Source organism: Crocuta crocuta, unplaced genomic scaffold (genome assembly GCF_008692635.1).
Source record: "Crocuta crocuta isolate KB4526 unplaced genomic scaffold, BGI_CrCroc_1.0 scaffold221, whole genome shotgun sequence".
In the NCBI taxonomy this organism is placed as follows: domain Eukaryota; kingdom Metazoa; phylum Chordata; class Mammalia; order Carnivora; family Hyaenidae; genus Crocuta; species Crocuta crocuta.
The window spans coordinates 69,981-80,151 of NW_027528610.1; the positions used below are offsets into that span (position 1 = coordinate 69,981).

Consider the following 10,171-nt stretch of genomic DNA (forward strand, 5'->3'; position numbering starts at 1 on the left):
GGGGGGGCGGCGGCCGGGGGCACAGAGCTGGTGGGCGAGCGAGCGGACCACCCCCAGTGCTGCAGAAACGGGGGAAGGCAGAAGGGGCAAGATGCCACGGGAAGGCGGAGAAAGAGGGTTCCCGGCAGATTCTACGCCTCGACAGTTGGACACATGAGCAGAGGCCACGGAGTTTCCCCCAAAGTGGACACGTGCTGTCCGTGGCGGGCGGAGGAGAGAGAGCATTTCCCCGAAACAAGGGCGTTTCCGTGGCTGCCTGGGAATATTCCATGAAGTCCCCGTCCCGAGGCAGACTCGGCAGGGTCGGCTCCCGTGATCCCAGCCATGATTCGGGGATGGCTGAGCGAGAAGCCCCCACATCTGTCAGGACGAGGGGCCGAGAGTCAGCGTCCCCCTCGCTGGGACGGCCCGGTGCCGTCAGCAGGAGGCCCGTCTACATAATTGTCAGAAGGGGGGGCGCCTGGGAGGCTCCGTTGGTTGAGCATCCCGACTTCGGCTCAGGCCATGATCTCATGGTTCATGGGTTCGAACCCCGCGTCGGGCTCAGTGCTGACAGATCAGAGCCTGGAGCTGCTTCAGGTTCTGTGTCTCCCTCTCTCTCTGACCCTCCCCTGCTCACGCTGTCTCTCACTCTCAAAAACAAATTTAAAAAATTAAAAAACATTAAAAAATAAAGGCGTTTGCTGGCCCCTTGGGTCCCAGTCGATGTGGAAGACGTTTGGGTTTGGAGCCGACAGCGCAGCAAGATTTCCCGAGACCAAACAGGTGGTTTTATGGCCGCGCGGACCGGCCAGGGGCAGGGAAGAGGCCCCGGGGAGACTGGTTGTATCCCTGGGCCTGGGGGTAGTGAAGGGGGGAGGCGCCCAGGAGGACTTTCACATGCTAACGACACCGCGGGATCCGAGGCTGTGCTATTGTCAGGCTAAGGTTGTTCCTGGAGGCGGCTGTTCCTCCAGGGAAGCATTAGCACCGAGAGGAGCAGGGCGGGGTGGGGCGTCCCGAGACGCTGCACTCAGCGCCCAGGTCTCCGTCAGGGGCTGCAGGTATTAGGAAACTTCACTGGACCTACGTTTCCTTACTGCTTGTATTCCCCACGTCACGTGCGCACGCACATGCCCGTGTCCACGAGACATCTGTGTGCGCGTGCGTGTGCACACACCTGCAGTACTGCTGCTGAGGTGAATAGACTCGGGCCCAGGCGTGCCCCAGCTCTGCAGCACTGTGCTCGCACCCACACACGCTGTGCACACACCTACATGCGCTGCACACACACACACACACACACACACTGTGCACGCACCCTCATGCGCTGTGCACACACCCACACACACTGTGCATGTAATCACATGCACTCTATACACACTGTACAGACACACGTACTCCATGTGCACACACACTCCCGTGCACACCCACATGCACTCTAAGCGCACACACTCGCACACACGCGCTGTGCACAGTTCGCCGCGGAGGACCAACACCAGAGCGTGCGGCGGCTACACTGATGGCCTGCGGACCCAGCGATTGTGAAGCGTGTGTGCGAGGGCTGGTGCGCCTCCCTGTGCGCTGACGACATGGTTGATCCCTTTAGGGACGGGGAGCTGCCCGGCAGCCCCACGCCCTCCCTCTCCGCCTGCGTGTCTGTCCGTCACTGTCCCTCTTTGTCAGGTTTTGCATCTTCTTTTGGTTCTGGGGCTTCCTTCCTACCGCAGGTGCCTGGCATCCGCCTGACGGGGGTGACGGGGCGTACGAATCCGGATCCTCCCGCGCGGCGTTTGCATTGTGCCCACCGCGGCCGTGGGCCTTTGTGTTGCCCTTGCCGTGGCCGTGGGCCTTGCTGGTGGCTCCGTAAGGAACCCAGCTCTCCGTGGCAAGCTTGCATCTCAGGGGAGATTCGTCCGTTCACCGCATGGCAGTCCGGACGTGCGGGTCTCTGCGGACGTTGCCCGTCCCCAGGCTGGGTGGCAGGAGGCTGGTGCTATGTGGACACGTGTGTGCCGTGTGGTTGGAGCTCTGCTCTGCACGCAGCTTGAGTCTGCGCTGAGAAGCGGGTGGACACGAGGCGGGGGCGGGGGCGGCTGATGGCCGCAGTGCCACTGACCCCCTCCTTCCTGCTGCAGGCGGGCTGTTCGTGGCAGGCATCAACCTGACGGAGAATCTGGTATACGTCCTGGCGCACCCGTCCGGGTCCTTGGAGAAGCTGACGCTCCCCAGCCTGCCGTGCCTGCGGGCGTGGGTGCGCGAGCAGTGCCCCGGGCCGGGCCCGCGGTGCACCAACATCATCGCCGGGGACTTCATCGGGGCTGACTCGTTTGCCAGCGACGTCATCGCGCTCAATGACAAGCTGCTGCGATGCTGACGCGGGGACGTTTGGACGGACAAGGGGACCCGGGGGGGGGACGTGGGGACAGACGCGGGGACGCAGGAGGGGACGGGAGGGTGTGGGGATTCGGGTGGGGGCACGGTGGGGCGCGAGGCAGAGTCCCAGCCTCACCACCTCCCGCCATCCACGGGGCGCCCCCCACGCCACCTGTGACCCCCAGCTTCGCGGCTTCTTGGGAGGGAGGGGAAAGAACACAGTGATGATCAGAGGAGGCACCTGCTCGAATCCTGAGAGGAAGAAGGACCCGGAACCTGGGCTCTGCTCCTCCAGCTTTACCACAGCCGTGGCTGCCGTGGGGCGTCCCCTCGCCTGGGCCTGTGACAGCAGCAGGGTGACGTCCTGACAGTCTCCCAGAGTGCGTAAAGCCCGAAAATACCGTGTCTGTGGTGTAGGACTGGGCACATCGGATCCACGGAGGAAACCATTGAACGGGGAAAAGCTACTGTTCTTTTGGATTAAACCATGGCACGTTTGCGCCTCCACAGGCCGCCGGGCGCCTAGCGCGGCTTCTACGTCGGTTTTTCTGATGGAGACAGAGAACAGAGGGCCCTGGAACGCGGCTGGTGTTTCACACTCGCTCCCTCATTTCCCAGATGCCTCCGTGACGGTCTCTTCCAGCAGCTGTGGGCACACACGTGTGCTGGGCAGCTGGAAGCCCGCCATGGGCGCTGCCGTGGCACCTTCGTCCCTACCAGTGCCCCCGTCTCTGCCCTCCTCTGACCCCCTCTCCTGAGGCTCCCACACCGGCTTCCTCCGGCCGCTGGGCGGCTACCCTCAGGCGCCCTGGAAAGCGGCTACCCTGAGGCGCCTGGAAAGCGGCGACCCTGAGGCGCCTGGAAAGCGGCGACCCTGAGGCGCCTGGAAAGCGGCGACCCTGAGGCGCCCTGGAAATTAGGCTGAGTGGTCCTGAAGCTCTGCCACACCTGTGACTCTTCTATCCCAGACCATGCTGGCACTTGTCAGCTTTCCAACGTCCTCGTTCTGTGGTTTCTGAGGGTCTGTCTGTCTGTCTCTATTTGCCAGGCATTGGCCACCGCGCTGAAGACGTGAACGCCGTTTTCCTCTTTTCTCTGTTCCTGGCGCTCTGGCATTTGGGGGCCGTGCAGACGCCTGTCTCGGGGCTCCCAGCTTCGTAATTAGAGACGAGACCAGGGACCTGGGAGCAGGCGCTCGTGCGGACGCGTAGCAACCCCGCCGTCAGCACGTGCTCGCCAAAGCCGATGCGTGCGCTTCAGGGCTCACCGCCGAGCTGCTTCGGACGCAGCCTGCCGTTGTTGCGGGTTCTCCCCAGCGGAACTGCGGGAAAGCGCGTCGCGTGAAGTTTTGGTTTCCCAGGACACACAGCAGGTGCGTTTACACTGTAGTCTAGTAAACGCACACCAATCGCCTTATGTCCAAACAACCAGTGCAGGTGCCTTAGCGAATCTTACCGTGTTGCTAGGAAACGCCAACGAGCCTCCGTGTCAGCGAGCCCTGCACGCTGAGCAGAAGTCAGCGGAACGGACACAGCAAGAATGGAAACGTTGGCCATCCTGCAAGCACTATGAAAGCGGGGGCGCAGAGACACGAAGTGAGGGGCGCTGTTGGAAACGTGGGGCCGGCCGCCTGGCCGTGCACCTGCCGTCTGTGAAACACGGTATCCGGGAAGCACATGCCTCTCCCACGGAAACCGCGTGGCCTGACGCAAATTTCTGCCCCACACGGGTTCTCCCTGTGGCTGCGGGCGGCACCCCGCCTGGGGCGAGGCGTGTAATAAATTCTTCCTCTGGCGGTTGGCCGCCTCCGTGAGTTAAACTCCGGGGGTACGGAGGAGAGCCCGCTCCCCGCGAGAGGCCGGACATCAGGGCTCTGCCCCTCGGTACCAGGGACCCGGCTGTGCGAACGGAAACGTCACACCAGTCCCGCGTCTCCCACACGGACTAAGTTCCCAGCCAAGCGGTGAGCCCGGGCAGTACACTGGTTTCTCTCCTGTATGGAGAGGGTTCCGGGGGCTCCCGTGTTTCTCGTGTTCCAGAGCATTCCGCCTCCGGTGAAAGACATTGGGTTTTCTTAGGGTTGCCTTCAAGATGACGCTTTACTCCGTGTTGGAATGAGTTATCTTCAGGGACAAAGTCGTCATTTCCCAAAAGCAGATGGGCTGCTGCAGTCGCTGTGCGGACGCAGCAGGTCAGGAGCCACAGGCGCTCAGCGGGAGGCGCGGAGGCGCGGAGGACAGCACTGGGGCCACGGCGCGGACAGGTTGAAGCGTGGTCTGAGCATCCCACAACCTCCCTTCTGTCCACGTCCGTTCCACAGCTACGTTCCGTTTGTGTCCGCAACGGTCCTTACGGTTGCTCAGTCCTGGGAACAATCAACGAAGTCCGCCTTGTCACTGATTCCTGGCTCTGTCCTTTGAGCAAGGAGACATCTGGGCAACACGTGGGGGCGGGGGGGGGGTTCCTGTACAACCCAGTGCTGAAGAAGCACGTTCTTCACGTCTTTGTTCACCTGCCGCGCGGGGCCACACTTCATTATTGCTTTATCAATTACAGTCCCCAAGCGCCTGTGGGCTCAGTCGGTTAAGCGTCCGACTTCGGCTCAGGTCATGATCTCACGGTTCGTGGGTTCGAGCCCCGCGTTGGGCTCTGTGCTGGCAGCTCAGAGCCTGGAGCTGCTTCAGGTTCTGTGTCTCCCTGTCTCTCTTCCCCTCCCCTGCTCCCACTCTGTCTCTGTCTCTCAAAAGTAAATAAATGTAAAAAAAAAAAAAAAAAGCAACTAAAAATAAATAAATAAAATAAAGTCCTGGATCATGCGTCTCAATTTTGTGGAATTTTAAGTCTCTTTATGCGGACTTGAAGCAAAGGTTCCGTACTTTATTTTTTTTAATGTTACGGTTTATTTATTTTTTAGAGAGAGCGAGAGACAGCATGAGCAGAGGAGGGACAGAGAGAGAGGGAGACACAGAATCTGAAGCATCTCCAGGCTCTGAGATGTCAGCACAGAGCCCGACATGGGCTCAAATTCACGACCCCATGAGATCATGACCTGAGGTGAAGTTGGGTGCTTAACCGACTGAGCCACCCAGGTGCCCCCTGTACTTTTTAAAAAAAATTTCGTTTTATTCATTTTATTAATTTTAAAAAATTTACATCCAAGTTAGTTAGCATATGGTGCAACAATGATTTCTGGAGTAGATTCCTTAATGCGCCTCACCCATTTAGCCCATCCCCCCCCACGACCTCTCCAGTAACCCTCTGTCTCTTCTCCATATGTAAGAGTCTCTTGGGGCACCTGGGGGACTCAGTTGGTAAGCATCTGACTTTGGCTCAGGTCATGATCTCACAGTTTATGAGTTCGAGCCCCGTGTAGGGCTCTGTGCTGATAGCTCAGAGCCTGGAGACCGTTTCGGACTCTGTGTCTCCCTCTCTCTCTGCCCCTCCCCTGCTTTGTCTCTCTTTCAAAAATAAATAAACAGTAAAAAATAAATTTTTGTTTTTTGTCCCTGTCCTTTTTTTTTTATTTAAAGATTCTTTTAATGTTTTTTAACATTTATTTCAGAGAGAGAGAGACAGACAGCATGAGCAGGGAGGGTCAGAGAGAGTGGGAGATACAGAATCCGAAACAGGCTCCAGGATCTGAGCCGTCAGCACAAAGCCCGACACGGTGATTGAACCCACAAACTGAGATCATGACCTGAGCCAAAGCTGGATGCTTAACCAACTGAGCCACGCAGGCGCCCCCGTCCTTGTTTTTTGTTGTTGTTATTTTTGCTTTCCTTATGTTCATCTGTTTTGTATCTTANGTTCGAGCCCCGTGTAGGGCTCTGTGCTGATAGCTCAGAGCCTGGAGACCGTTTCGGACTCTGTGTCTCCCTCTCTCTCTGCCCCTCCCCTGCTTTGTCTCTCTTTCAAAAATAAATAAACAGTAAAAAATAAATTTTTGTTTTTTGTCCCTGTCCTTTTTTTTTTATTTAAAGATTCTTTTAATGTTTTTTAACATTTATTTCAGAGAGAGAGAGACAGACAGCATGAGCAGGGAGGGTCAGAGAGAGTGGGAGATACAGAATCCGAAACAGGCTCCAGGATCTGAGCCGTCAGCACAAAGCCCGACACGGTGATTGAACCCACAAACTGAGATCATGACCTGAGCCAAAGCTGGATGCTTAACCAACTGAGCCACGCAGGCGCCCCCGTCCTTGTTTTTTGTTGTTGTTATTTTTGCTTTCCTTATGTTCATCTGTTTTGTATCTTACTCATAGGACTGACACCATATGATGTTTCTTTCTCTAATTTCGCTTAGCATGATACCCTCCAGTTCCATCCACATAGTTGCAAAAGGAAAGATTTCATTCTTTTTGATTCCTGGGTGTATTTCATTCTTTTTGATTGTATTGTATATAGAAACCACTTCTTCTTTATCCATTTATCTGTGGATGGACATTTGGGCTCTTCCCACACTTTGGCTGTTGTCGATAGCGCTGCTATAAACATTGGGTGCATGTGCCCCTTAGAAACAGCACACCCGTATCCCTTGGATAAATACCTAGTAGTGCAATTGCTATGTAGTGCACTGCGTGGAGTAGTTCTATTTTTAATTTTTTGAGGAAACTCCATACGGTTTTCCAGAGTGGCTGTCAAGTTTTCGCAGCACCACTTGCTGAAGAGGCTATCTTTTTTCCACTGGATATTCTTTCCTGCTTTGTCAAAGATGAGTTGGCCGTACATTTGTGGGTCAATTTCTGGGTTCTCTATTCTATTCCATTGGTCTATGTGTCTGTTTTTGTGCCAGTCCCATACTGTCTGGATGATCACAGCTTTGTAACACAGTTTGAAGTCTGGGATTGTGATGCCTCCCGCTTTGGTTTTTCGGGGTCTTTTCTGGTTCCTTACACACTCTAGGATCGTTTGTTCTAGCTCTGTGAAGATCGTACTTTATTATTATTATTATTATTTTTAAAGGATGTTATTTTGGGGCTCCTGGAAGGCTCAGTCAGTTAAGCATTAGACTTTTGATTTTGGCTCAGGTCGTGATCCCTGGGTCGTGTGATGGGCTCCGCACTGAGAGTGGGGCCTGCATGTGTTTGCCCCCTCTCTTCCTCTCAGAAAGAAGGAAGGAAAGAGGAAGGAAAGAAGGAAGGAAGGAAGGAACGAACGAACAAGGACATAGAAGGCTGAAAGTAAACGGAAAATACTAAAACAAGAAAGCTCTATATATGTCTTTAAAGCTTTATAAATGTGTCTATAAGTAACAAACAAAAGGTGAACTTGGGTAGCTCAGTCAGTTAAGCAACCACTCTGATTTTGCCTCAGGTCATGATCTGCACGGACCCTGGTCTGGATTCTTTCTCTCTCCCTCTCTCTGTGTGCCTCCCCTGCTTGTGCGCACGGGCGCTCTCTCTCAAAATGAATAAACTTAAAAAAAAAGATTAAACATTTTAAAAAATGTTTTTATTTATTTTTGAGACTCAGAGGGAGACAGAGCACAAGCAGGGGAGGGTCAGAGAGAGAGGGAGACACAGAATCTGAAACAGGCTCCAGGCTCTGAGCTGTCAGCACAGAGCCCACGCGAACCATGACATCATGACTTGAGCCCAAGTCGGACGCTCAACTGACTGAGCCCCCCAGGAGCCCCTGATTTTTAAAAAAATAAGAACGATGTTACTTTTGAATGATCTCTATAGCCCACGTGGGGCTCAAACCTAAGAACCTGAGATCAAGAGTTGCACATTCCATCCACAGCCAGCCAGGTGCGTCCTCCATACTTAATTTTGTTTAATTTATTTAGATTTTTAAAAATGTTTATTTATCCAAACAAGGCTCCAGGCTCCAAGTTGTTGGCATAGAGTCCGATGCAGGGCCGAACCCACATGAGCCGAAGTCGCATAGCTGACCGACGGAGCCTCGCCGGCGCCCCCCTCCCCCACCCATGGTTAATTTTAAAGCTGAGTTTCTGAGAGTTTTCTACTTGCTCTGTCTGAAGGCTGTCTCTGGCAGGTGCCGTGGCGGCTGCGCGTGTGGACCACGAGCCCATGGACAAGGAGACCGTGTGGTTCAGGTGCTCAGCGTCCTGCGGGTCCGTCAAGCGACAGTGTCTGTGGGTCCCTCAGACCCATACGTGGCCCTTCCCATGTCAGAATCGGGGCGCAGGCACTCAGGTGTCAGCCAGGCCTAGGCCCCCTTCTTCGCGGTGTTTGTTCTCAGGGCCCGGCTGGTCGGGGCACAGTGGACCGGGTGCTGGGAGGCCCATCCGTGGACAGACGGCTCTTGGGGAAGCCTTGGTGCTCCTGGGGTGGGGGGCAGTCTTGATGGGGAGACGGACGCCCTCTGGAGTCTCCCGAGGTCCCTGACCTTCCCTCCTGGGACCCTGAAGACCCGGACCCTCCCACTCAGGCTTCCAGACCCCCCCCCACCTCCTCGTGCTTTGTAAGCAAGCACAGTGGCCGTCAGGACCCTGCGGTCTCTGGGCCTTGGGGTGGGGTCTCTGGGACAGGGTGGGGACACTGGGGGGNGGGTGGCCCTGGTGTGGGTGGCAGGCAGACAGCTAGGCTGTGGGGGCCTCAGGGAAGATCGGGGACCTGCCCAGGGACAGGCAGACCGACTGGGACCTCGGGGGCTGGGGGCAGCCTGCGCAGGGCACTCCTGCACGCTGGGGTCCCCTGGGAGCCAGTCCCAGGGCCGGCTGGGCTCCTGCTGCAGGCTCGCCTGGGCTGCCTGGACACCATCTCGTCCCGTCCACACTGCCTGTTGTCCACTCTGCACACCGTCCATGCTGCCCTGCTCTCCTGTTTCTCCTCGAGCTGTGGGCACCTGTGGAGGCCTCTGGATTGTCGGGGGACGGCCCTTATTTGTTTAATAATTTTAATTTTATTTTTTTGACATTAAGTTTTTTAACGTTTATTTATTTTTGAGAGACAGAGTGCGAGCAGGGAAGGGGCAGAGAGAGAGGGAGACACAGGAAGCAGGATCCAGGCTCCAGGCTCCGAGCTGTCAGCACAGAGCACAACGCGGGGCTCGAACCCACGAACCGTGAGATCATGACCTGAGCCGAAGTCGGATGCCTAATGGCCTGAGCCCCGGGCGCCCCTACAGCCAGGACAGTCCCCTGGGGGCAGGAGGCCCGGCAGCCCTGGGTCCACGGGGCCCAGCACACAGGAAACCCTGAGGGATCCTCCCACACGGCACCGCGGGCGGGACCTGGTGCCCGGCGGGCGCAGGGGAGAACAGCACGGCTGAGGACACACACGAGAGCAGAGCTTTTAATGTCCTGTGGCTGGAACAGCGTGGAAGGGAAACCCAGTCTCGGGAGGCGAGCACGGTTTGCGCAGTCACCCTGAGCTGCGACCTCCAACTTCTGGCCGCAGGGGGGCGGCCCCCAGCAGCGAGCCAGGCGCCCGAGGTGGGGGCGGAGGGCCGGAGGGCCGGAGGCGGTGCTCAGCCCACACCGCCTTCCCTCCCTCACTGGCTGGCGCACTCTGGGAAGAGCTTCCGGAACTTGCCGTAGGCAGAGCTGCTGATGACGACCCTGACGTCGGCCACGCCGGCCTCGGGGATCACGTCCACGTCCTGCACCGTGGCCTCCTGGTGCAGCCAGCTGGGGAGGACACGGGGCGCTCTGTGGGGCGGGCGGGGACCCCCACGGGCCCTGGGGGCAGGAACTGTTCCCAAGCAGAGCGCCGCCCCCCGTCCCCCAGCCCCGCGCCGCCTTGCTGACACTGGCGAGGAGCTACTGCCGACGAGCCCTCCCCCGTCAGCTCAAGGAGGCGGGTGGTGCCCGCACGCTGAGTCATTAACGGAGACTCGCGGCAGGTGCGTC

The 10,171-nt window shown here is 57.0% G+C and overlaps 2 protein-coding genes across 2 annotated transcripts in view; one reads left to right on the forward strand and one right to left on the reverse strand.

Annotated features, from left to right (window-relative positions):
* PLCXD1 (phosphatidylinositol specific phospholipase C X domain containing 1) overlaps nucleotides 1–2,376 on the forward strand; it is a 17,674-nt gene extending 15,298 nt beyond the window's left edge. Inside the window, exon 6 of the mRNA XM_077754708.1 lies at nucleotides 2,118–2,376. Coding sequence (XP_077610834.1) covers nucleotides 2,118–2,356 — 239 coding nt within the window. The 3' untranslated portion in view covers nucleotides 2,357–2,376. The remainder of the gene's footprint in view (nucleotides 1–2,117) is intronic.
* A 7,212-nt stretch (nucleotides 2,377–9,588) lies between these two features.
* Nucleotides 9,589–10,171, reverse strand: part of GTPBP6 (GTP binding protein 6) — an 11,834-nt gene continuing 11,251 nt past the window's right edge. Inside the window, exon 9 of the mRNA XM_077754722.1 lies at nucleotides 9,589–9,949. Within this exon, the coding sequence (XP_077610848.1) occupies nucleotides 9,814–9,949 (136 nt within the window). The 3' untranslated portion in view covers nucleotides 9,589–9,813. The remainder of the gene's footprint in view (nucleotides 9,950–10,171) is intronic.